The following is a 27,101-nucleotide window of genomic DNA, read 5'->3' as shown; positions in this document are numbered from 1 at the left end:
CTTCCCCCTCACCCCCTTCCCCCCTCACCCCCTTCCCCCTCACCCCCTCCCTCACTCCCTTCCCCTCGCCCCCTCCCTCACTCCCTTCCCCTCGCCCCCTCCCTCACCCCCTTCCCCCCTCACCCTTCCCCCTTCCTCCCTCCCTCACCCCCTTCCCCCCTTGCCCCCCTCCCTTCCCATTCTCAGGTCTCGGCTGAAGACCTTTCTCTTCGACCTCCTCCTCCCCCTCCCCCTCGCCCCGGCCCTTCCCCCTCCCCTGGCTCCTCTCTCCCTGGCTCCTCCCCTCCCCTGGCTCCTCCCCTCCCCTGGCTCCTCTTCCACCCAGGTCCTCCCCTCCTGGCCCCTCCCCCTACCACTGGCTCCTCCCTGGCCCCGTCCACCCCTGGCTCCTCCCTCCCCTGGCTCCTCCCTTCCCCTGGCTCCTCCCCTCCCCTGGCTCCTCCCTCCCCTGGCTCCTCCCCTCCCCTGGCCCTCCCCCTCCCCTGGCTCCTCTCCCTGGCCCCTCCCCCTCCCCTGGCCCCTCCCCCTCCCCTGGCTCGGCCCCGGGATCCGTCACTGTGAAGCTCTGAGACGCCGCCCGGTGTGGAGGGCACTATATACATCCAAACTGTTGTTGTTGTTTTTGTGACATCTCAAAGTGCCTCACAGGATTGTGGAGTCCTGTGGCTCAGTGGTTAGAGCCTTCGCCTCACGAGCGAGAGGACCTGAGTTTGATTCCGGACAGGACGAAACCTTGGGCAAGTTTCTTTACTCAACACCCCTCTGTGTTTGCTCAGCAGTAAGTAGGAACCCGGTTGTTAGTTGATTGCCGGATTGCTTTTTTGGAGGTAACAATCCCTTTTTGAAAAAAATAATAAATCGGTCACTTCAGTCCACGGCTGTTTGTGGGACACTGCTGTGCGCAATTGGCTGCCGTGTTTCGCCCACAAAATATACAGTCAATTCACTTTACAGTCTATTCTGTGAAGCGCTTTGAGAAGTCTCGAAGACGTGATAAGGCGCTATATCAAATGTAAGGATGATCATTAAAAGAATTAGGTGAGAAGGTTACAGATGTGTTAGCCATAATTTTCCAAAGCTCTCGAGCAGAGAGCCCAGAGTGAGCTATGTCCGGAGTGAGGCGAGGCCAGATTGAGAAGGAATTGGGTGAGAGTGGGAATTGGGTGCAGAGGGGAAGTATATCTTCTAAACGACAATAATACAGGGATAAATAGAGTGAGAGGAGAGAATGCTGGCAGGGGACGTGTGAGCAATGTGGTATGTGGGAGTTGATGGAGGGCCCTGAGCCCGGGTGACTTCATCTGCAGCAAATGTCTGCAACTGAGGAAGCTCCAGCTTAGAATAGCTGAGCTGGAGTCTCAGGTGGAGACACTGCGCAGCATTAGAGATGGGGAGAGCTTCCTGGACAGTTTCATCCTGGAGCCAGACACTCCCCCGAGTCCCAGGGAACATTCCGTTGCCAGCCACGGACAGGACTGGGTGACGGTCAGACAGGCGCGTAAGAGGACCCGAAAGAGAGGGCAGAGGAACCCAGGCTTTAACCTTGTCCAACAGGTATGAAATACTTGCAACCTGTGTGGACAAGGAAGTCTGTGAGGAAGATGGGCAAACTTACCCCAACACCTCTATACAGGAGGCCACACTGGGAATAGTCAGAAAGAATATAGTGGTAATTGGGGATGAGACAGTCAGGAAGACTGACACACTTTTCTGCAAGGAGACAAGACGACTCTGTTGCCTTCCTGGGGCCAGGGTGAAGGACGTCACTTCTGGGCTGGAGAAAAATTTGAAGCAGGAGGGAGTGGATCCAATAGTTATGATTCACATAGGGACCAATGATGTAGGTAGGGACGAGTTGAGGAGCAAGTTCCGGGAATTGGGAGTTAAGCTAAAGAGTAGAACTTCGAAGGTATTGATATCGGGATTATTACCTGAGCCGGGGGCAAAAAAAATTAAAGAACTGAATGCCTGGCTAAAAGAATGGTGCGGAGCGCAGGGGTTTCACTTTATAGGCCACTGGCACCAGTATTGGGGGAGACAGGAGCTATTCCAAAGGAATGGACTCCACCTAAACAGGGCTGGGACAAATGTCCTGGCAACACGAATAAATAGGGAGGTAGACAGGGCTTTAAACTACTAAGCGGGGTGGGGGGGGTAAATTCAATCACATGTAATCCATCAATTAAAATTAGGACCGATGAAAGTGGGAGAGCAGATTAACCAGGGAGATGAGCAAAGGTGTCAAGGGGAAAGGAAGCCCAGGGATAGGGTACTGGTGAATAGGACTAATAGCCCGAAGTCAGAATTAAAGGCGCTATATCTGAATGCGCGAAGCATTCGAAACAAGAGAGATAAATGCACAAATAGAAACAAACGGGTATGATCTGGTAGCCATCACCGAGACATGGTTACAGGGAGATCAAGGGTGGGAGCTAAATATTCCAGGGTATGTGGTGTATAGGAAAGATAGGCAATGTGGTAAACGAGGAGGGGGGTGGCCCTGCTAATAAAGGATGGGATAAAAACAGTAGAGAGGAAAGATTTTAAATCAGAAAAGCAGGAAGTAGAGTCAGTATGGGTAGAGGTACGTAACAACAAGGGGCAGAAAACTCAGTGGGAGTAGTTTATAGACCCCCGAACAGCAGTCACAGTATCTCTCAAGGTATAAATCAGGAAATTAGCAGAGCTGTAGTAAAGGAACAACATTAATTGTGGGTGATTTTAATCTGCACATAGATTGGGACAACCAAATTGGGAAAAGTATGATAAAGGAAGAGTTAACAGAACGTATTAGGGATAATTATGGAGATCAGTGGCCGAGGAGCCGACCAGGAACAGGTCATATTAGCCCTTGTTTTGTGCAATGAAGCAGAGCTGATCAGCAAACTGGAAATTAGGGCTCCTCGAGGGCAAAGTGATCATAATACGATGGAATTTAGCATTAAGTTAGAGAGAGAAATAGTTAAGTCCAAAGCAAAGGTCTTAAATTTAAGTAGAGACAATTTTTCTGGTATGAGAGAGGATTTATCCAAAATAAACTGGGAAATTAGAGATGAGTAGGTGGCAGATGGAGTTTAATGTGGGGGAAGTGTGACGTTATTCACCTCGGTAGAAAAAATAGAAAAACAGATTATTTTCTAGAGGGGAGAGATTAGACAGTGTTAGTGTTCAGAGGGATTTGGATGTCCTCGTACACCAGTCCCAAAAAGTTAGTTTGTAGGTGCAGCAGCGACTAAGAAGGCGAACGGCAGTTAGTGTTCATTGCAAAAGGTTTAGAGTTCAAGAGTAGGGAAGTCTCGCTGCAACTGTATAGGGCTTTGGTGAGACCGCACCAAGAGGATTGTGTGCAGTTTTGGTCCTTATTTAATGAAGGACATACTTGCCCTGGAGGGGGTGCAGCGTAGATTCACTCGGTTAGTGCCTGGAATGAGGGGACTGACCTATGAGGAGAGGCTGAATAAACTGGGGCTGTAATCTCCAGAGTACAGAAGAATTAGGGGAGAACTTATTGAAACATATAAGATTATTAAAGAGCTGATAAAGTAGTCACTGAGGGTCTGTTTCCCCGGGAGGAGAGTCTATAACCAGAGGTCACAGTCTGAAAATTAAGGGTCAGCCTTTTAGAACAGAGTTGAGGAAACATTTCTTCACTCAGAGGGCAGTGACTTTATGGAATTCACTCCCCCAGAAGGCTGTAGATGTCAGTCCTCGAACATCTTCAAGGCGGAGACTGATAGATTTTTTAAAAATAGAGGGATTGGGGGATATGGGGAGAGAGCGGGTAATTAGAGATAGGTCAGAAGATCAGCCATGATCTTATCGAATGGCGGCACAGGCTCGAGGGGCTGAATGGCCGACTCCTGCTCCTAATTCTTATGTTCTTATGTGTTCAGGAAATGTGCCAATGAATTGGAAAATTTCAAATGTCACTCCATTATTTAAGAAGGCAGAGAGAGAAACCAGGTAACTACAGACCTGTCAGTTTGACATCATTTGTGGGGAAGTTACTGGAATCGGACAGAGTGACAGGGCACCAGGACAGGATGAGATATTTAAAGAGCGTCAGCATGGATTTCTGAAGAGTAGGACTAATGATGTCAGACTAACCTATAATTGCATTTGATATAGCAGCTTATCGTCTGTCGAGACGTTTCAAAGCGCTTACGGGAATACTGTAAAGTGTACTTTATGGGCGAAACGCCAATTGAGCACAGACAGCAGTGTCCCACAAACAGGTGTGGACTGAGGGACACATTTTATTTTGAAGGGATTATTACCGATCGACCAACAACCGAGTTCCTGCTCACTGCGTGTGGAGTAAGGAAACTTGCCCAAGGTTTTGCCCTGCCCTGGAATTGAAACCGGGTCTCTTGTTTGCGAGGCGAGTGCTGTAACCACTGAGCTACTCCCATTCTGTACAGTTTGGCTGGAGGGGCTGAATGGCCTCCTCCTGTTCCTATGTTCCACACACTGGCTGAGTGGGGGTTAAGGAGGGAGTGAGACTCGCACAGTCAGTGCAGAATCACAGAACCTCTTTTTATCCAAATATTTGGGTCTCGCTTCCCCACTCGGCTGTGATTCATCGGGATATTGTCATGGCAACGCGTCTCCAAGCACTTCACACGTGTAGTAACTGTTTATAGGCAAAAACAGCAGCCAATGTCCTAGTCACACACTGACACACACACACACAGACACACTGACACACACACACAGATACACTGACACACACACTGACACACACTGACACAGTGACACTGACACACACACAGACACACACGCTGACAGTGACACACAGACACTGACAAACACACTGACACACACACACACACACACTCCTGGTGACAACAACAGCAATTTAGATGTATTTTACGCCCTTCACTCAGGGCAGCGTTCTAGAGCGCTCGACTCCTGAAAGGGTTTCCACTCCCGTACCACCCCCCCCACAGCGTAATATAATAATATGTGTGTGATAGACAGTGGGCTTCATGTGATTGTTATAATGAGGAGGGGGTTGAGAGCATCCTCACACCTCAGCCAGGCTCAGCCACTCCCGGTCTCACCTCTGAGTTAGGAGGCTGTGGGCATGAGCCCCTTTGGCTCTGTGTCAGTGAGAGAGAGAGAGAGAGAGAGAGCGAGGGGGACAGAGAGAGGAGTGAGAAAGAGAGAGAGCAGGCAGAGAGCTCCAGTGGGGGAGCGAGCCCCAGCACAGACACGATGGGGAGAGAGAGAGAGCAGGGAATGGGGTTAGGGTAGAGAGCTCCAGTGGGGGAGCGAGCCCCAGCACAGACACCATGGGGGGGAGAGAGAGAGAGAGAGAGCAGGGAATGGGGTTAGGGTAGAGAGCTCCAGTGGGGAGTGAGCCCCAGCACAGACACCATGGGGAGAGAGAGAGAGAGAGAGAGCAGGGAATGGGGTTAGAGTAGAGATCTTCAGTGGGGGAGTGAGCCCCAGCACAGACACCATGGGGAGAGAGCGAGAGAGAGAGAGCGAGAGAGAGCAGGGAATGGGGTTAGAGTAGAGCTTGAGTGGATGTTTGTGTAATTATAGCAGCTGGTGCCGTCTGTGGAGACATTGAAAGCAAACATAAGCTGACAGCCAGCGATCTGAAGACGTTTCTCTGTGTGACAGTGAGGCCACTTTTGTTGACTGTCTGTCTGTGACGTATTTTTGGGAAGGGGGGGAGGGGAGGTCGGTGTTACGCAAATGAAATCTTTAACGTCTGCCAAGGAGGGCGCAGACGGGAGCTCAGTTTATCTGAAGGACGGCATCTCCGACAGTGTGGCAATCTCTCTCTCTCTCTCTATACCCCTCAGCGCTGCACTGGAGCATCAGCCTCAGACATTGGTGCGGTGCTGGGGGGTGGGGGGATTGGCGCAGGGGCTGTATTTGGGACACTGTGTAATTGGCAGCCGCATTTTGCCACCCAAATAGGATTTGACATGGTCCAGCCAGATCTGCCGATGGACAGTTAGGTTTGATTTAAGCCGGGAGCGCTCAGCGGAACACACCTGGGCTTTAAGGGAGCAGAGGTGGCTGGTGTACCAGGGTGATCTGCATGAATAGGAGACGGTTCGAGAAGAGACGGCAAGTGAGGGACCAAGGGAATCGAGAGTGGAGGAGAGGGAGCTGTGGAGAAGAGTGACCGAGGAGGATAGGTCATTGCGGGAGGAAGCCCAGAGGGGAAGGAGTTTAAGGCAGCCGAGAGGGAGGGGGTGGGAGACTCTAAGGCAGCCGAGAGGGAGGGGGTGGGAGATTTTTTTCCAGGGGTGGTATGAGATGGAGGTGGGTTGGGTAGAAGTGGGGAGAGGGATTGAGGAGTTAAGGGCCGAGCGGGGGCCGGGAGGTGAGAGCCACCACGGTGGTTAGGTCGAGGGGTGTGATGGGAGGTTTAGGCGGGGAAGGTGTTGCCTGGAGTGATCCAGGTTTCAGTGAGCACGAGGATGTCGATGTCATCGACGATGAGATCTTGGATGGTGAGTGTTTTGTTGGGGAGGGAACAGACGTTTTGTAGACCAATGCGGAGGGGACGGTTGGTGGCGGAAAGTTGGGAGGGAGGCGTGGGAGGAGACCGGTGGGTGAGCCTTGCGGCGAGAGTAGGGGATAGGACAGTCTGAGTGGCTGCTGTTGGACACCCAGCAGCGACTCCCGGGGTGGGCCTGACGGAGGGTTCGCGGCTGGAGCAGAGGGAGGCGGTGGGACGGTCAGCGAGGCCTGGTTAGCCACTGGTGAGAGTCATCGTGGGGAGAAGGTTTCCGTGTGTGACAGACACCCGGCCGGTCACGGTGACGGGTTTCCGTGTGTGACAGACACCCGGCCGGTCAGGGTGACGGGTTTCCGTGTGTGCAGACACCCGGCCGGTCACGGTGACGGGTTTCCGTGTGTGACAGACACCCGGCCGGTCACGGTGACGGGTTTCCGTGTGTGACAGACACCCGGCCGGTCAGGGTGACGGGTTTCCGTGTGTGCAGACACCCGGCCGGTCACGGTGACGGGTTTCCGTGTGTGTCAGACACCCGGCCGGTCACGGTGACGGGTTTCCGTGTGTGTCAGACACCCGGCCGACCAAATAAAAAGATAAATAAAGAATAAGAAATAACTGAGAGACTCAGTAACTTACCTCCATCACTGATCCCTCTGAGCTGTACAGCGCGGCCAGAACTGATTTCTGTTGGGAGGAAACAGTTATTTTGGTTATAATAATCCTAGACTAGTCCTTGCAGCAAAGCGCTTCACAGAATATAATGTAAAGTGAATTGACTGTATTGTTTGTGGGTGAAACAGTCGTGGATGGAGTGACCAATTTATTTATTTTTTTATTTAGATTAGACGATCAGCCATGATTGAATGGCGGGGCAGGCTCGAAGGGCCGAATGGCCTCCTCCTGCTCCTACATGTTATGTTATGTTAAGGAATTATTACCCCAGAAAAGTGATCCGCCAATCGACTAACAACTGGGTTCCTACACTACTGGTACACAGAGACCTGTGTGTGGAGTAAGGAAACCTGCCAAACATTTTGCCCTGCCCAGGAATCAAACCCAGGTCCTCTCGCGAGGGGCGAGTGCTCTATCCACTGAGCTTGGACTGCACCTGTAGTCCTGTGGTTTATTGGAAACGCCCCCAGTCAAACACTGACTCATTACGTCCGTGGAGAGGGAAAGGGGGTTTGGGAAGGGGGGCCAGGGGGCTGGCGGGTGTTGGTCAGGGGATGTAGTGGGGTGAACCTTACCGAGGCCACCTGGAAAGAGTTGTTGGTTCCTCGATGGTCCAGATCGTGGCACATACATGCAACAAACACCGACATGATCTCAATGTCTCTGCAGAGAGAATGAGAGTGAGAGACGGAGAGAAACATGGAAAGAAAGAGGGGGGGAGAGAGAGAGACAAAGAGAGAGAGAGAGATCAGCCGGGTGTCTGACACGCACGAAAACCACCAGCGCAGGTTGGGGGAAGCCCAGAGTGTGTGTGTCGGGGTAACCGCTGGGGTCCAACCAGCCAAACCCACACAGTTTGTCATTGAGAGAGAGCGCTGTGTGGCAGCTTTCCCGCTGCTTGTCCGGATCGGACCCCCCTCCCCGTTAGTTAGTTGGTTAGTTAGTTAGTTAGTTAGTTAGTTAGGGTTTTGGCTGCAGGTCACCAGGGGCTGAGGGGGAGGATTCCCGGCCCCCAGGGACTGGTCGGCCCTTCCAGGTCCTGCTGATGAGCCCGGCCGGGCTGTGCTGCCATCAGCAGTGAGTGCCCTGGAGTCCTGCGGCCCCTCCCGGCTCAGGACCCGGACTGGAGACCGGCACAGAGGGGAGGGCTCCATTCCCACATTGCGGTACCGGGCACATCACCGTGGGGCCAGTTCAGCCCCGAGGAGACCCCATTTACCCCCCAAAACCCCTCCCAGGAGGACACGGAGGGGACGGATTATTGTGTAAATGTGTATCTCAAACACCAACAACAAACTGATGTCCGGAGAGAGGGAGAGAGAGGGCCTTTCACACTGACTGTCCAGCCTGACCTGTGCTGCCGTGCTGGGCCGTGGGCATTGGTGATGCCCGGGAGGGGAGGGGAGGGGAGGGGGTGACTTTACAGCAGACGGAGGCCGGTTCGCCTGTTGTGAAACGTGTTGATTGCTGCTGATTAATGATCGTCCCCAAACTGCCAGTGACGCTCCCCTCACGCTCCATCCATCAATCTCACCGCTGCCCTTTCTAACCCGGTGTGAAGCCGCTGCACAAATGCCATGTGTTGTTGTTTGCAGCTCGTGTCCTCTCAGCCCCAGCCTCGCCCGGCCCCACCGGCTCCCCACCCCCAGAGGATACCGTTCAAAACCCTCGTCCTCACCTTCAGAGCCCCCCATGGCTTTGCCCCCTCCAACCTCTGTGACTTTAGCAACCTGTCCAGCCTGCTCCATGTCCCCCGCCCGGCCCGGCCCGGCCCGGCCCACCATCGGCAGCCAGGACTTCAGCCTCTCTGCCCCCACCCTCTGGATCTCCATCCCACAGTCCCTGTGCCTCATCCCCTCACTCGACTCCTTCAAGACCCTCCTCTTCAAACGTGCCTTTGGTCACCCTCCTCCTCCCGCCCCCCCGGTCGGGTCCAAATCCCTGACTATCAGCGCCTTGGGACGTCCTCCTGACGTGAAAGGCTGTGTGTGTAAATGTCCTGTGTTGTTGTGTGACCCCCAACGCCTTTCACGTCGTTAAGACGTCTCAATGTGTTTCACGGGATTCACTGTAAAGTGTTGGACTGTTTTGTGGGTGAAGCACTTTGCAAACAGCGACGTCCCACAAACAGCCGTGAAGTGAATAAACAATAACGGACCATTTAATCGCGTTCCCCACTTCGATCCTCTCCCGATCTCCAATCACCCCATTAAACAGCACTCAGCCCAGTCAGAGGCAGAGGCAGAGCCGATGTTTAGAAGAGGCGCAGATCTGGGGCGGCAGAGGTTTGAGGGGATAATAATTATAATATTACATTAGTTACGGCCCTCGCACATCAGGATCACCTTCTCAAAAGCACTTCACGGGAATTTACTGTGAAGCGTAGTGACTGTGTTTTGTGGGTGAATGCGACAGCCAATTTGTGCACAAAGTCCCCACAAACAGTCATGAAATGAACGAACGGTTTTATTTGGGATATTATCAACCAGGACACGGGGAGAGACCGGCACCGGGGCGGGGGCTCCACTCCCACATTCATGCCGGGTGAGGCAGAACACAGAGACCCACTGTGAGAGGGAGCATCTCGCTGTCCCTTCATTACCATCAGACACAACCCGACACCAACGAGAACCTTCAGATCATGAGATCACAAGATGGCTTCACAGTGCCGGTTCAGTACCAGGGAGACCCCACTGACTCTCTCCCCCAGGAGGATAGTCACTGGTAGGTTGACAAGGCGTCTCAGGGAAGGACTGAGGGGTGCGAGCTGCGCACTCATAGAATCAGAGAATATTACAGCACACAAGTAATAATAGGGGTTGAACTTCCAAATCAACCCCACTCCCCCACTCTCTCCCCATAGCCCTGATCAACCCCACTCCCCCACTCTCTCCCCATAGCCCTGATCAACCCCACTCCCCCACTCTCTCCCCATAGCCCTGATCAACCCCACTCCCCCGCGCTCTCCCCATAGCCCTGATCAACCCCACTCCCCCACTCTCTCCCCATAGCCCTGATCAACCCCACTCCCCCGCGCTCTCCCCATAGCCCTGATCAACCCCACTCCCCCGCGCTCTCCCCATAGCCCTGATCAACCCAACTCCCCCACTCTCTCTGCACATTTTTTCTTTTTAAGTAAATATCCAATTCCCTTTTGAAACACGATTGAATCTGCTTCCAGCATCCATTCAGGCTACGCATCCCAGACTGTAACATCTCTCTGGGTGAAAGAAAACTCTCCTTGTCTGGTTTTTCTGCCAATTATCGTAAATCTATGTCCTCTGGTCACTGCCAGTGGGAACAGTTTCTCCCTGTCGACTCGATCAAAACCCTCATCATTTTGTGCACCTCTATTAAATCTCCCCTTAACCTATTTAAGGAGAACAATCACAGCCTCTCTCGTCTACTCTCTCCACATAACTGAGGTCCCTCCTGGCTGCCATGTAATCTCCCCGCACCCTCTCCGAAGCCCTGACATACTCACTCCAGGTAGAGACGCAGATCCACGTTTTTGTGAAGCAAGTAACAGAAATGGGTGACGCAGAACGCGTGGATCCAGTTGTGATAGGGAGGATCTCGGTATCCCTTCTTCACCATCAGACAGAACCTGGCGACAAGGACAATCTTCAGATCAGATCCCAACATGGCTTCACACAGTGATTGTTTAACAGAGAAATATACAGCCCACAAACTGTCAGTCACTGCCATTTACAGTCTATTCTGTGAAGCGCTTTGAGACGTAATAAGGCATGATATCAAATGCGAGGATTATTATATTAAGTATTGGGGAAAGTCCCCACCAGCCCTTCGTGATTCCCCCGCAATCATTTCAAACTTCCCCACCAGCAAATTGCCGTTTAATAATAATAATAACAATAATTATAAAGATAAAGATAATGGCATGGGATCCTGTAGCTCAGTGGTTAGAGCACTCGCAAGCGAGAGAAATCTGGGTTCGATTCCCGCCAGGGCGAAATGTTGGGCAAGTTTCCTCACTCCCCACGCCTGATAATAATAATAATAATACTTGCATTTGATATAGCGCTTTTCACGTCGGGAGGACATCCCAAAGCGCTTCACAGAACACACTGTAAAGTGAATTGACTGTAAATTTGTGGGCGATTAATAATCCCTCAAGAAACAAAATAAGAAAAATTGCTCACTTCAGTCCACGGCTGTCTGTGGGACGCCGCTGTGCGCAATTAGCTGCTGTGTTTCGTCCACAAATATACGAACAATTCACTTTACAGTCTGTTTTGTGAAGCGCTTTGAGAAGTTGAGAAGACGTGAAAAGCACTATATCAAATGCCAGGATTATTATTATATTATTATTTCTTCTGCAGTCGCCAAGTGGCATCGTTTATGCAGTTTTTACAGAATTCTAGGTTGGGGCCCTGCAGCTCAGTGGTTAGACAGACACTCGCCTCGCAGGCGAGAGGACCCGAGTTCGATCCCCGGTCAGTTTCCTTACTTCCCACACACACCTCTGTTTACCTAAGTAAGTAGGAACCCAGTTGTTAGTAGATTGGCGGATTACTTTTCTAGGGATAACAATCCCTCAAAAATATACAAAAATAAGAAAATAATAATAATCTATTCACTCAATTCACGACTGTTCGTGGGACCCTCACTGCTGTGCGCAATTGGCTGCCGCTCTGTGTTTCACCCACAAAATATACAGTCAATTCACTTTACAGTACAACATGTGAAGCGCTTTGAGACGTCTCAACGACATAAGGGACTGTACCAAATGCCAGGATTATTATTATTATACACTTTACAGAAGGTTATTTGATAATTAAAGACACTGTATGATTGTTACGTCTTAGATTCCTGCTTTCATATTATTTCAATCATCTTAAGGTTTGAAACAAATACATGAAGCATTACTTCATCGGCAGAAATCGGGGCTTAATATTTCTGGATGTGGGATAAAAGTGGCCCTTTAGCTCATTCCCCACCAGTGACAACTCCTTAACCAATGCCGTGGCTTCAGCTAAAGAAGTTCCTTTGGCCGTCTGATCTCTTCCCTCCAGACGCGCCCGTTCCCCATCATTGCCGGTGTCCTGAAGCCCCCCTTCCTGATAACCTGGTTCCACTTGTAATTACTCTCTGGATAAAGAAACACATCTTGGTGTTTGTCCCCAAGTTGCCCCTTTACCCCAAACTCTAAACCCCTGTCCTCTTATTCCCCACCTCCGCAACATGGCCCGACTCTGCCACTGTCTCCCACCGCAGCCCCCGAGACCCTCACACACACCTTCATTACATCCAGACTCCACCACACCAACTCCCTGCATCCAGACTCCACCACACCAACTCCCTGCTTGTCGCCCCCCAACTCCTCCCTCCATAGGCTGCACATCATCCAGAACTAACCTCTCCCCCACCCCATCACCCCCATCCTCACCCCCACCCCATCACCCCCATCCTCACCCCCACCAGGCTCCCCGACCCCATCACCCCCATCCTCACCCCACCAGGCTCCCCGACCCCATCACCCCCATCCTCACCCCCACCAGGCTCCCCCACCCCATCACCCCCATCCTCACCCCCACCAGGCTCCCCCACCCCATCACCCCCATCCTCACCCCACCAGGCTCCCCGACCCCATCACCCCCATCCTCACCCCCACCAGGCTCCCCACACCATCACCCCACCAGGCTCCCCGACCCCATCACCCCCATCCTCACCCCCACCAGGCTCCCCGACCCCATCACCCCCATCCTCACCCCCACCAGGCTCCCCGACCCCATCACCCCCATCCTCACCCCCACCAGGCTCCCCGACCCCATCACCCCCATCCTCACCCCCACCAGGCTCCCCGACCCCATCACCCCCATCCTCACCCCACCAGGCTCCCCGACCCCATCACCCCCATCCTCACCCCCACCAGGCTCCCCACCCCATCACCCCCATCCTCACCCCACCAGGCTCCCCGACCCACCCCCATCCTCACCCCCACCAGGCTCCCCACCCCATCACCCCCATCCTCACCCCCACCAGGCTCCCCGACCCCATCACCCCCATCCTCACCCCCACCAGGCTCCCCGACCCCATCACCCCCATCCTCACCCCCACCAGGCTCCCCGACCCCATCACCCCCATCCTCACCCCCACCAGGCTCCCCGACCCCATCACCCCCATCCTCACCCCACCAGGCTCCCCGACCCCATCACCCCCATCCTCACCCCCACCAGGCTCCCCGACCCCATCACCCCCATCCTCACCCCCACCAGGCTCCCCGACCCCATCACCCCCATCCTCACCCCACCAGGCTCCCCGACCCCATCACCCCCATCCTCACCCCACCAGGCTCCCAGACCCCATCACCCCCATCCTCACCCCACCAGGCTCCCCGACCCCATCACCCCATCTTCACCCCCACCAGGCTACCCGATTCCATCACCCCCATCCTCACCCCCACCAGGGTCTATGAACTCCATCACCCCCATCCTCACCCCCACCAGGCTCCCCAACCCCATCACCCCCATCCTCACCCCCATCCCATCACCCCCATCCTCACCCCCACCAGGCTCCCTGACCCCATCACCCCCATCCTCACCCCCACCAGGCTCCCCGACCCCATCACCCCCATCCTCACCCCCACCAGGCTCCCCGACCCCATCACCCCCATCCTCACCCCCACCAGGCTCCCCGACCCCATCACCCCCATCCTCACCCACACCAGGCTCCCCGACCCCATCACCCCATCCTCACCCCCACCAGGCTCCCCGACACCATCACCCCCATCCTCGCCCTGGCTCCGCTGGCTTCCCATCACACAGAGGATACAGTTTAAGATCCTGGTCCTCACCTTCACACACCCGCCCGACCTCTGCCACCTCCTAACCCCCCACCATCCTGCTCACTCCCTGCTTCAAGTCCACCGCCTCACTCGCCCCACTATTGGCGGGAGGGGCTTCTGCCAGTTTAACATCTCGTCTATAAGGATAAGGCCTTTGGGTCATCCTAAGGCATGACCCCAAGGCACAGGGCGTATGTGTGTGTCAGCACTTTGAGGCATTTCAGTGACAAACCGCCATAAAAATGGAAAATATTTTTAAATATTCCAAATTTATACCGTGCTATACCTACAGTGAGACTGCAGTGGGCACCAAACACCAAGATACACTGTCTAACTATAGCCACGAGCCGGCAGTGAAACTCGCTTACAATAATAATAATAATCCTGCTGTTTAATATTGTCTGTATCCCATTTTCAAGATGTCTCAAAACCCTTCACTGTCTTTCTGCTTCACAGAATATAGTGTAAAGAGAATTGACTGTATATTTGTGGGCGAAACAATTGATACAGTGCCTTTCGCATTATCAGGACGTTTCACTGCACTTTAACAGTATTCACTGTAAAGTGTAGTGACTGTGTTTTTATGAGCGAACCCGGCAGCCAATTTGTCCACAGAGACGTCCCACAAACAACCAAGAGGTGAATAGCTGGTTTTATTTGGGGGATTGTCGGCCAGGACCCTGGGAGGGGGGGGAGGAGAGAGAGAGAGAGAGAGAGAAAGAAACTCCCTTCTCTTTTCCCAACAGCACCGCGGGATCTCTAAACGTGGGCACAGACGGGGAGTGAGGTTCAATGTCTCATTCGAAGGACGGTAGCTCCAGCCTACAATGCAGTGCGCTCTCCCACCAGCGCTGTACTGGAGCGTCAGTTAAAATCATATGAGCTCCGAGTCCCAATGTGGGGGCTTGAGCCCACACCCTTCTGACTCAGAGGCAAGAGACAGCGCCACCGCTGATGATAGGCAGAGACACCGAGGTCAGCAGTAACTGGGAGAGAATGTTACCTTGCTAATGTCTTCATGTTGATCTTGTTGTTGTTCACAAAGCTCATGTCTTCAAACATACTGATGATAGCCTAGAAAGACAGAGAGACAGAGGCAGAGAGACAGACAGAGAGATACACAGAAGGAGACAGAGAGATACAGAGACAGAGAGAGAGTCAGAGACAGATAGAGAGAGGCAGAGAGACAGAGTGAGACAGAGAGGGAGAGAGAGCGTGACACAGAGAGGCAGAAGAGACAGAGAGAGAGACAGAGAGAGAGAGAGACAGAGAGAAATAGAGAGAGGCAGGGTGAGAGACAGAGAGAGACAGAGAGAGACAGAGACAGTGGTTATCAATGCTCTCATCCCTCTTCCACTCTTCTCTTGCCCCGTTCTCCCTTCTCCAACTCTGCTTCACCACTTGTTCCTCACTCCCTCTGTCCTGCCATCATTGGCCGAGCATTCAGCCTCCCCACCCCGCACATTGCAACCTTCCAACCTTCCCTCTTGTCCTTTCTCCCCCCCCAGCCTTCTCTCCTCCCCGGGCAGTGATGGGGAGAAGAGGTAAACAGTCTTTCGCTGGGGAGAGTGGGGGGTAAACGGGGTCTCCTCGGGGCTGAACTGGCCCCACGGTGATGTGCCCGGTACCGCAATGTGGGAATGGAGCCCTCCCCTCTGTGCCGGTCTCCAGTCCGGGTCCTGAGCCGGGAGGGGCCGCAGGACTCCAGGGCACTCACTGCAGGGAATCCTCCCCCTCAGCCCCTGGTGACCTGCAGCCAAAGCCCTAACTAACTAACGGGGAGGGGGGTCCGAGCCGGACAAGCAGTGGGAAAGCTGCCACACAGCGCTCTCTCTCAATGGCAAACTGTGTGGGTTTGGCTGGTTGGACCCCAGCGGTTACCCCGACACACACTCTGGGGTCCCCGAGGCCTTGGCTCTCGCCAACCTGCGCCTAATACTCTCCGGAATTAGGTAACCAGGAAGTGTCCCTCCAGGGAGAGAGAGAGAGAGAGAAAGAGGGGGGGAGAGAGAGAGGGGGTGGGGGGGGGGGGGGGGGAGAGAGAGTGCATTCAATTCCAGATACACAGAGATTTTCATGTGTGGGTGGCAGGTATATTTAGAATTGGCATATTTGGTTTCCGTGTGTGACAGACACCCGGCCGGTCACTGTGACGGGTTTCCGTGTGTGTCAGACACGCGGCCGGTCACTGTGACGGGTTTCCGTGTGTGTCAGACACGCGGCCGGTCACGGTGACGGGTTTCCGTGTGTGACAGACACGCGGCCGGTCACGGTGACGGGTTTCCGTGTGTGACAGACACCCGGCCGGTCACGGTGACGGGTTTCCGTGTGTGACAGACACGCGGCCGGTCACGGTGACGGGTTTCCGTGTGTGACAGACACCCGGCCGGTCACGGTGACGGGTTTCCGTGTGTGACAGACACCCGGCCGGTCACGGTGACGGGTTTCCGTGTGTGTCAGACACCCGGCCGGTCACGGTGACGGGTTTCCGTGTGTGTCAGACACCCGGCGGGTCACGGTGACGGGTTTCCGTGTGTGTCAGACACCCGGCGGGTCACGGTGACGGGTTTCCGTGTGTGACAGACACCCGGCCGGTCACGGTGACGGGTTTCCGTGTGTGTCAGACACCCGGCCGGTCACGGTGACGGGTTTCCGTGTGTGTCAGACACCCGGCCGGTCACGGTGACGGGTTTCCGTGTGTGACAGGCACCCGGCCGGTCACGGTGACGGGTTTCCGTGTGTGTCAGACACCCGGCCGGTCACGGTGACGGGTTTCCGTGTGTGTCAGACACCCGGCCGGTCACGGTGACGTGTGTCCGTGTGTGTCAGACACCCGGTTGGTCAAAATGGGAATGTGTGAGGTCTTGTTATGTCAACAACTTGCCGTTATGCAGCACCCTTCACGCAGGGTAGTGGCCAGAGTCCAGAAAGCACAGACTAGGTAACGACCAAAACAGGGGTCGGGTCAGTGGGAGGACCTACCATGGCTGTGGCGCTCTCGGGAATGTCGCGGGGCACGAAGTTGAACTTGGTGAGGTCGGGATGAACATCCTCCACCGGCTGGATGCCGTACTTCAGCAGCTTGGCCACCTCCTCGTTCGCTACCTGTAAATATAATAACAATCCTAATAATGTCTCTGCATTGTCGGAGACTGCGGCCTTCAGATAAATCCTGGCAATTGATAGAGCGCCTTATCACATCTTCCAGACGTCTCAACAGGCTCCACTGTGAAGTGCAGTGACTGTGTATTTTGTGGGAGAAACACGGCAGCCTATTTGCACACAGCAGTGTCCTACATGCAGATGTGGATTCAGTAACCAAATTAGTATTATTTTTGAAGGGATTATTAATCCTGGAAAGTGATCCCCCAATCGACTAACAACCGGACTCCTACTGACTGCTGGTAACCAGAGGCCTGTGTGTGTGTGTGTGTGTGTTTTGTGCTTGTGTGTTTTTGTGTGTGTGTGTGTGCTTTTGTGTATGTGTGTTTTTGTGTGTGTGTGTTTTTGTGTTTTGTGTGTGTTTTTGTGTGTATGTGTTTTTGTGTATGTGTGTGTTTTTTTGTGTGTGTGTGTATGTGTGTTTTTGTGTGTGTGTGTTTTTGTGCTTTGTGTGTATGTGTTTTTGTGTGTTTTTTTGTGCGTGTGTGTTTTTGTGTGTGTATGTGTGTTTTTGTGTGTATGTGTGTTTTTGTGTGTGTGTGTATTTTGTGTGTGTGTGTGTATTTTGTGTGTGTGTTTGTGTGTGTGTGTGTTTGTGTGTGTGTGTGTATTTTGTGTGTGTGTGTGTATTTTGTGTGTGTGTTTGTGTTTGTGTGTGTGTGTATTTTGTGTGTGTGTGTGTATTTTGTGTGTGTGTGTGTTTTTGTGTGTGTGTGTATTTTGTGTGTGTGTTTTTGTATGTGTGTGTGTGTGGAGTAAGGAAACTTGCCCAAGGTTTCGCCCTGACCCGCCCGGGACTCAGACCCGGGTGCTCTGACTTGTGAGGTGAGTGTCCAACCCCGAGCAGTTAGAGAGCTCCCGGCTGTGCCGTGTTCATGTGGATGATAAATAACCCGCGGCACTGGCACAAAAGAGCCATGAGTTTCTCTCTCTTCCCTCTGCCGCCCACATACTGACCCGGACCAAACTCCGTTGCCATCTCACCAGCTCCGAACAGATCGACTTCAACATCTGCTCACTCTCGTGTTCAAATCCCCTCATTCTCCGGCCCCTCCCTCCCTCCCTCGCTCCCTCCCCGGCCTCCTCACTCCCTCCCTCCTTACTCCCCAATCCACCAGCCGGTCAGCGCCTCCGCTCGACTGGCACCGGCTCCTGCTCATCCCTCGCACACTCCCCCCCACCATCGGATGTCATACTTTTAGTCACTAGGCCCCAAAACTCTGGAACGCTCTCCCCCAATCCCCCGCCTCAACCCTCTCTCCCCTTTTCAAAGTCCCACCTGAAAACCTTGCTCTTCGACCAGTTCTCTGTGAAGCACTTGGAGACTATTTGGTATTAAAGCTGGTGGGTCCAAGGCTAAGGGTATTAAGCTACGAAAACAGAGGGGAGGGGAGGAGAAATGTTTTCTCAGCGAGTTGTTGGGATCTGGAATCATTGCCTGAAAGGCCGGTGGAAGCCGATTCCATAACAACTTTTAAGAGAGAAGCGGATAACTATTTGGGGAGGACAAGTTTGCAGAGCTGTGGGGAGAGAGCGGGGGAGTGGGGTTGATCAGGGCTATGGGGAGAGCGCGGGGGAGGGGTTGATCAGGGCTGTGGGGAGAGAGCGGGGGAGTGGGGTTGATCAGGGCTGTGGGGAGAGAGCGGGGGAGTGGGGTTGATCAGGGCTATGGGGAGAGTGGGGGAGTGGGGTTGATTAGGGCTATGGGGAGAGAGCAGAGTGGCTGAAGGCTCTCCCGCCAATGGTGGGTCGGGGGATGTGGAGCAGCCGGAGTCGGCTGAGCGGAGGGAGCGGGCGGGTTGGTAGGGGGTTAGGAGGTCACAGAGGTAGGGTGGGGGGAGGCCATGGAGGGCTTTGAAGGTGAGGACCAGGATCTTGAACTGGATCCTCTGAAGCATAGGGAGCCAATGGAGTCGGGCGAGAGTGGGGGAGATGGGGTCACGGAGTTTGGTGCGGGAGAGGACACGGACTGCAGAGTTAGTTCTGGATTATCTGCAGCTGTGGAGGGAGGCGTTGGGAAGGCCGACACGCAGGGCGTTTGCATAGTCGAGTCTGGAGGTGATGAAGGCATTGAACAAGAGTTTCAGCGCCTGAGGGGTGAGGTAGCGGCGGAGTCGGGCGATGTTACAGAGATGACGGAAGGCAGAGTGGGTCGTGGCTTGGATGTGGGGGAGAAAAGACAGTTGAGGGCTGAACAAGACACCGAGGTTCCTGACTGGCGGTGAGTTGTAGTGTACACCATGGAGGTTGATGTTACCAGAGCCTGAGGTGCGGAGGCGCTGGGGGGAGACGATCAGGAGGGCCTCAGTCTTGTTCACATTCAACTGTAGGAAATTTGCCCTCATCCAGGACTTGATATCCGACAGACAGTCTGTCAGGACAGCAGTGGTCCTGGGGCTGAGGGTGAGGCAGACAGCAGTGGTCCTGGGGCTGAGGGTGAGGCAGAAAGAGAGTTGTGTGTCATCCGCATACATGTGGACGTTGGCCAGGGAAGGATTTTTCAGGATGTGGTGATGACGGCTGTTTTTAGGGGGTGGGAACTGAACCGGTGGACAAGGAGAGGTTGATGATGTCGGACAGGAGAGGGCCAGAAGGGGTTTGAGCTTGCGGACAGTCGTGGTGAGGGAGGGGGGAGAGAGAGATAGGGTGGAAGGAGTATAGGGCCCCCCCTGTACTCTGGGTGGGGGGTGGGTCATGAGGGAGAGGTGATGTGGGGGTGGCTGTGAACGGGGCTGAGTTGGCTGAACGATTTTAGATTGGAGAAAGTCCAGCATCTCCTCACAGTTGGAGTTTGAGGAGAGGATGCGCGAGGCGTGGGAAGGTGGACGGGGGAGACGGTTAGTGGTGGAAAAGTGGGGTTGTCCTGTGCCTCCAAGATAACCAAGATAATAATAATCCTGGCATTTGACACAGCGCCTTATCACTTCATTGAGACATCTCAAAACACTTCACAGAATAATAATAATAATAATCCTTGCATTTGATATAGCGCTTTTCACGTCGGGAGGACGTCCCAAAGCGTTTCACAGAACACACTGTAAAGTGTAGTGACTGTCCATTTTATGGGCGAAACGCGGCAGGCAATTGCGCACAGCAGTGTCTGACAAACAGTCGGTGCTTGAGTGACCAATATTTTTTTCGGGGGAGGGATTGTTACCCTACTAACTGCTGGGTAAACAGGGGCGTGTGTGCGTGTGCGTGCGTGTGCGGGTGCGGAACGAGGAAACTGACCGGGCAACAAAACGTCTCAAAACGCTTCACAGGATTCACTGTAAAGTGTAGTGACTGTGCTGTGTGCGGGGAAACACGGCAGCCAATTTCCCCACAAATAACTGTGAAGTGAGCGAGTGATTTTATTTGGGGGATTGTTGGGCAGAACATTGGGAGAGAGCGAGAAACTCCCTCTCTTTTCGCCGCGAGATCTTTAACATCCACCTGGACAGAGCACAGATGGGGAAGGACGGAGGGAGGGGGAGAGAGGGTGAGGTTGGAAGAAGGAGAGGGAGTGAAAGAGAAGGAGGGAAGGAGGGGGAGAGAGGGAGGAAGAAGGGGAGGGAGTGAGAGAGAAGGAAGGAGGGAGGGGGAGAGAGGGGGAGGGAGGGAGGGAGGAGGGGGAGAGAGCGGGAGGGACGGAGAGAGGGTGTGAAAGTGGGGGGAAGAGGAGGGGAGGGAGTGCGGATGGAGGGAGTGAGTGAGAGGGAGAGAGGAAGGGAAGAAGGGAGAGGGAGGGAGGGAGTGCGGATGGACGGAGTGAGTGAGAGGGAGGGAGGGAAGGAGGGAGAGAGAGAGCGAGGGAGGGAGGGAGTGAGAGTGGGAGGGAGGGAGTGCGGGAGGGACGGAGGGAGGGAGAGAGAGGGAGGGAGGGATGGAGGGAGGGAGGGAGGGAGAGTGGGAGGGAGGGAGTGCGGATGGAGGGAGTGAGAGGGAGGGAGGGAAGGAGGTACCTTCATGTGGTACATCATCATCTCGTTGGCCAGGTGACTGCGATATTGAGCTTCGTTGACTTTCTTGTACAGCAACGACTGAGGAGAAACATCCAGGTCAGCATGGAGCTGCCAATCACTGCCCCCTGACCCCCCCCCAACCCAACCCCTGAACCCCAACCCAACCCCTGAACCCCAACCCAACCCCTGAACCTCACCCACCCCTGAACCCCAACCCAACTCCTGACCCCCCCAACCCAACCCCTGAACCCCAACCCCCAACCCCAAAACCCTATCCTCCAACCCCTGAGCCCCGCCATCCAACACCAACCCGACCCCCCAACCCCACCCCTGAACCCCAATCCCCACCCCCAAAACCCTGAACCCCAACCCCTCTCTAATCCGCAGTGTCCCTCCCTCTCTCACCCCCAGTGTCTCTCCCTCTCTCACCCCCAGTCTCTCTCTCTCTCTCTCTCACCCCCAATGTCTCTCTCTCTCTCTCATCACCAGTGTCCCTCCCTCTCACCCCCAGTGTCTCTCTCTCTCACCCCCAGTGCCTCTCTCTCTCTCCCCCAGTGTCTCTCTCTCTCACCCAGTGTCTCTCTCTCTCACCCCCAGTGTCTCTCTCTCTCTCACCCCCAGTGTCTCTCTCTCTCACCCCAGGACTCACATGTGCAATGCTGATACCACAGTAGATGGAGAAAGCGAGTGCCAGATCCTCGTCAAACTTAGTGAACCAGGGACCGTTCACCTTGTTACACAGTTCGGCCACTCCGATGATACCTGTGAACACAACAAATAATAATAATCCTTTCATTTGATACAGCGCCTCATCACGTCGTTATGACGTCTCAAAGCGCTTCACAGGATATACTGTAAAGTGTAGTGACTGTATACTTTGTGGGTGAAACACGGCAGCCAATTGCACACAGCAGTGCGGGTCCCACAGACCGCCGTGGAGTCAGTGATCACATTATAATTATTTTTTTGAAGGGATTATTACCCCCAGAAAGTGATCCTCCAATCGACCAACAACCACGTTCCCTAAAAACCCTAAAAAAAACAATAATAAATTGGTCATTTTCAATCCACGACTGTTTGTGGGACATTGCTGTGTGCAATTGGCTGCCGCGTTCGCCCACAAATATACAGTCAATTCACTTTACAGCATATTCTGTGAAGCGCTTTGAGGTCTAGAAGACGTAATAAGGTGCTATATCAAATGCAAGGACTAAATTAGTTAAGTAAACAGAGGTGTGCGGAGTAAGGAAACTTGCCCAAGGTTTCGGTACAGCCGGGAATCAAACCAGTGACCGCTCTAACCACTGAGCTACAGGATTACATGACAAGCCCAGATAACATCAGCCCAGCTCCGTCAATAATACTCTCATCTCTTGGTCAAACCCTACTTTGGGGACTTTGAGCTCACGGTCCAGGCTGACGCTCCATAAGAACATAAGAAATACTAGACCACAAAAAGACAAGGTCCATCTGGTTCACCTTCCACCTTCCTGCCGGTCATGTGCACATATGTCCCAAACTCCCTATGTCCTGTATCCCATAATGTTATTTCCCAGAAGAAAACTATCTAATCTGTGTTTGAAACAATCAACATTTCCTGCTTCAACCGTCTCCCCAGGAGCCCGTCCACAGGCTCACTATTCGCTCACTGAAATAGTGTGTGTGTAGATTTGTTCAAACCCACCCTCCCATCGGTGGCCGAGGCTTTCAGCCTCTCTGCCCCCACACTCTGGAACTCCATCCCACGGTCCCTTCGCCTCACTTCCTCCCTCATCTCCTTCAAGGCCGGTTGCAAGACCCTCCTCTTCATTGAGCCTTCAGTCGCCCTCCAACCTCTCTGCCTTCCCTCCCTCCTCCCCAACCCTCACCCCTACCCCACCCCTCCCCCAAGCTCGGGTCCTGACCCCTGACTGTTCAGCACTTTGGGATATCCTCCCAACCAACGTGAAAGGCGCTCTATAAATGTGATTTTGTCGTTGTTCTGAATTAGAATTTTCTCCCCTTCAATCGCAGGCCGTGTCCTCGGGTTTTACTATTCTGGACAAGTTGAAGCAGCCGGTCACGATGTGTATTGTTTTGCCCCTTCTGAATCTTAAAGACAGCGATCATGGACCTCTCAATCTTCTCTTTCCCAGTGTGAACATGCCTAATTTACTGAGTCGCTCCTCATAGTCCAGTCTTTCCATTCCCTCAATCATTCTGGTTGCCCTTCTCTGTATCTTCTCGATTTCTCCCATATCCTTTTTGCACTGCGGTGACCAGATCTAAGTACGGTCTCACCAATGATTTATACAGTGGCAGGATTGCCCCACTATACATCCCAACATCTGGTTTGCTTTACTCACTGCCGCAGAGCATTGTTAGGAGAGCTTCAATTCATTGTCAATCAGGACCCGCGGGTCCTTTTCATTTTCCATATGTTTATTTTAATTCTGTTCAAACAATAGTCCCTTCCAGGATATTTTGTCTCCATGTGAAGTACTTTACATTTCACCACATTGAATTTCATCTGCCACAGATCTGCCCAATTCCCAAGTGTGTTCAGATCCTCCATCTTGTTCAGCTTCTCAATCTACCACCTCAGAGCAGCGGGAGAGAGAGAGCACTGTGCTGTCGGAGGCGGATTGGACTTTAAACCCAGCTCCCTGTTCAGGTGGGATGTTAAAGATCCTGTGGCACACTTGGGAAAGGAGAAGGTTGGGCCGGGGAGTGGGAGTGTAGAGCGGGAGGAGGCCCACATGGTGACCATGTGACCAGCCACTCTCCCTGGTGACCATGTGCCCACAAATAACGACATAGTGCCTTTCACCTCGGAAGCACATCCCAAGGCACTGATCAAATGGATGGAGGCTGTACCCTGGGGATCCTGCCCCCGCCCACCCGAACCCCAACACCCTCACACCTCACACACACCCAACAACTTACCCTTCACATCTCAGAGAGCTTCACCCCCACCATGTGACCAACTCTCCCTTCCCCCTGGTGACCATCTCACCCGTCCCCCTTCCCCCTGGTGACCATGCCACCCGTCCCCCTTCCCCCTGGTGACCATCCCACCCGTCCCCCTTCCCCCTGGTGACCATGCCACCCGTCCCCCTTCCCCCTGGTGACCATGCCACCCGTCCCCCTTCCCCCTGGTGACCATGCCACCCGTCTCCCTTCCCCCTGGTGACCATGCCACCCGTCCCCCTTCCTCCTGGTGACCATGCCATCCGTTCCCCTTCCCCCTGGTGACCATGCCACCCGTCCCCCTTCCCCCTGGTGACCATGCCACCCGTCCCTCTTCTCCCTGGTGACCATGTGACCAGCCCCCCCATGACCATTTGACCAGCCCCCACTGGTGACCGGTGACCACGTGCCCAGCCCCCCCTCCCCTGGTGGCCATATGACCGTTCCCCCCTGGAGACCATGTACCCAGCCCCCCCTCCCCTGGTGACCATATGACCATCCCCCCTGGTGACCATGTGCCCAGCCCCCCCTCCCCTGGTGACCATATGACCATTCCCCCCCCCCGTGACCATGTGACCAGCCCCCCCTCCCCCTTCCCGGTGACCATGTGACCAACCCCACTCCACAAGGCTGTGCCCCCGCCCCCCACTTACGCTTGTTCTCATCCTTGATGGGGAAGCAGAGGATGTTGCGGGTCTTGAAGCCGGTGCTGTCGTCCACTCCGCGGTAGAACAGTGGGTGGGAGTAGGCGTCCTTGATGTTGAGGATTTTGCCGGTGGTGGCCACGTGTCCAGCGATGCCCTGGTCAGCCGGCATTCTGAACTCCAGGCTCTGACACGCACAAACCACAACAACAACTTACACTTATAATAATAATAATAGTAATCCTGGCATTTGACCCGGTGCCTCATCACATCTTCGAGACATCTCAAAGCGCCTGTATTTTGTGGGCAAAACGCGGCAGCCGATTGCGCACAGCGACGTCCCCACAAACTCTCATGGGTTGAAGTGACCAATTTTCTTTAAAGTAATTGATACAGCGCTCCTCAGGCAGGGCAGCCCCCAGAGTGCTTGTGACCAGCCCCTGCCCTGTGACCAGCTCACTCACCCCCAGTGACCATGTACTGTAGCCCCCCTGCCCCCTCCCCCCACTGAGTACTGCAGACTTGACTGACTCAGAAACCAGGTGAGAGACCGGCACAGAGGGTGGGATCGATTCAGACAGAAGGCGGGTGACACACATCACCCGACAAGCTTCCCTCCCTCTGCTTGCCCAGCGAGGGCCACCCAACCACCAACACATGCAGAAACCACAGGCGCAGCTGGGTGAGACCCACGGCCTCGGGGGGCCCAGTGTGTGTGTCGGGGTAACTGCTGGGGTCCAACCAGCCAAACCCACACAGTTTGCCATTGAGAGAGAGCGCTGTGTGGCAGCTTTCCCATTGCTTGTCCGGCTCGGACCCCCCTCCCCGATAGTTAGTTAGTTTGTTAGTTAGTTGGTTAGTTAGTTAGGGCTTTGGCTGCAGATCACCAGGGGCTGAGGGGGAGGATTCCCGGCCCCCGGAGACTGGTCGGCCCTTCCAGGTCCTGCTGATGAGCCCGGCCGGGCTGTGCTGCCATCAGCAGTGAGTGCCCTGGAGTCCTGCGGCCCCTCCCGGCTCAGGACCCGGACTGGAGACCGGCACAGAGGGGAGGGCTCCATTCCCACATTCCGGTACCGGGTACATCACCGTGGGGCCAGTTCAACGATGACAACAACATCATTACACGTGTAAAGCATCTTTCATTTCGGGAGGACGTCCCAAGGCGCTGTTTTGGATCCGAGCTGTGGGTCGGGATTAGGGAGGGTGGAGGACATGGGGGGGGAAAGAGGGTGACCGAAGGCATGGTCGAAAAGGAAAGGCTTGAGACAGGTCTTGAAGGAAGTAATGGAGGGGGGAGGGTGACCGACGAGGTGAGCAGACACACACACGCGCACGCACACGCAAACCAAACCCATCAACCTATCAATCGAGGTGGAGGGGAGAGGGGGACGGAACAGGGTCCCTTTGGGGCTGAACTCGTTCTGTCCTTGATTGGTTCAGATGGTACCTCTCACACCGCCTGCACTTCATCTCCTCAAACGGCTTCTCCTCCGGCCCCTGCACCGTCTCGTGTGGCGTTCCTCAGGGCTCTCTCTGTCCTCGGTCCCCTCCTCTTCAATATTTATTTACTCCCTCTTGGTGACATCCTCCGCAGACATGGGGTCAACTCCCACATGTATGGGATGACACCCAACTCTCCCTCTGTCTCCACTCTCGACTCCAGGACCCACTGCTCTCCTGGCACAATGCCATCCAAGGACAGTAGGGGGTTAGGAGGTCGTGGAGATTGGTTGGATGGTGACAGCATCACCATCCAAGGATCCCCGGGGGCTCCCCCTCACTGAGCCGGGCCCGAACCCTGGAGTCTTGTTTGACCCTCAACTGTCCTTTCTACCCCACATCTGTGCCATGACCCGCTCTGCCTTCCCCACCTCCGCAACATGGCCCAACTCTGCCACTGTCTCCCTCCGCAGCCCCCGAGACCCTCACACACACCTTCATTACATCCAGACTCCACCACACCAACTCCCTGCTTGTCGCCCCCCAACTCCTCCCTCCATAGGCTGCACATCATCCAGAACTAACCTCTCCCCCACCCCATCACCCCCATCCTCACCCCCACCAGGCTCCCCCACCCCATCACCCCATCCTCACCCCCACCCATCACCCCATCCTCACCCCCACCAGGCTTCCCGACCCCACCACCCCCATCATCACCCCCACCAGGCTCCCCAACCCATCACCCCCATCCTCACCCCCACCAGGCTCCGCTACTCCATCACTCCCATCCTCACCCCCACCAGGCTCCCCGACCCCATCAACCCCATCCTCACCCCCACCAGGCTCCCCCACCCCATCACCTCCTAACCACCCACCATCCTGTTTGATTCCTCTGCTCAGGAGGTTCTGGCCTGCTTCGCGTCTCCCGCCTCACCCGCCCCAGCATTGGCAGACTGCCCCCACCCTCTGGAACTCCAGCCCGCAGTCCCTTTGCCTCA

At 54.4% G+C, this 27,101-nt stretch overlaps 1 protein-coding gene across 1 annotated transcript; it reads right to left on the bottom strand.

Annotated features, from left to right (window-relative positions):
* Positions 1 to 6,321: 6,321 nt before the first annotated feature.
* Positions 6,322 to 24,844, bottom strand: LOC103173125 (cGMP-dependent 3',5'-cyclic phosphodiesterase-like). Its single transcript, XM_042346388.1, has 9 exons — positions 24,673 to 24,844; positions 21,720 to 21,832; positions 21,071 to 21,148; positions 16,947 to 17,069; positions 14,968 to 15,038; positions 10,641 to 10,763; positions 7,732 to 7,819; positions 7,121 to 7,168; positions 6,322 to 6,411 (listed from the first exon to the last, which is right to left on the bottom strand). Exons 1-9 carry the CDS (start codon positions 24,833 to 24,835, stop codon positions 6,322 to 6,324), a joined length of 897 nt encoding a protein of 298 aa, XP_042202322.1. The 5' UTR covers positions 24,836 to 24,844.
* Between the last annotated feature and the right edge of the window lie 2,257 nt (positions 24,845 to 27,101).

Source organism: Callorhinchus milii, unplaced genomic scaffold (genome assembly GCF_018977255.1).
Source record: "Callorhinchus milii isolate IMCB2004 unplaced genomic scaffold, IMCB_Cmil_1.0 Scaffold691, whole genome shotgun sequence".
Classification (NCBI taxonomy): Eukaryota; Metazoa; Chordata; class Chondrichthyes; order Chimaeriformes; family Callorhinchidae; genus Callorhinchus; species Callorhinchus milii.
Note: the sequence above shows the minus strand (reverse complement) of the source record. Positions and strands in the feature narration are given on the sequence as shown.

Coding starts and splice junctions, on each gene's coding strand:
- LOC103173125 (XM_042346388.1), bottom strand. CDS start 24,835: ATGCCGGCTGACCAGGGCATCGCTGGACACGTGGCCACCACCGGCAAA. Junction 21,833..24,672: donor CATCAAGGATGAGAACAAGC/GTAAGTGGGGGG, acceptor TTGTGTTCACAG/GTATCATCGGAGTGGCCGAA. Junction 7,820..10,640: donor GATCTGCGTCTCTACCTGGA/GTGAGTATGTCA, acceptor TTCTCTCTGCAG/AGACATTGAGATCATGTCGG.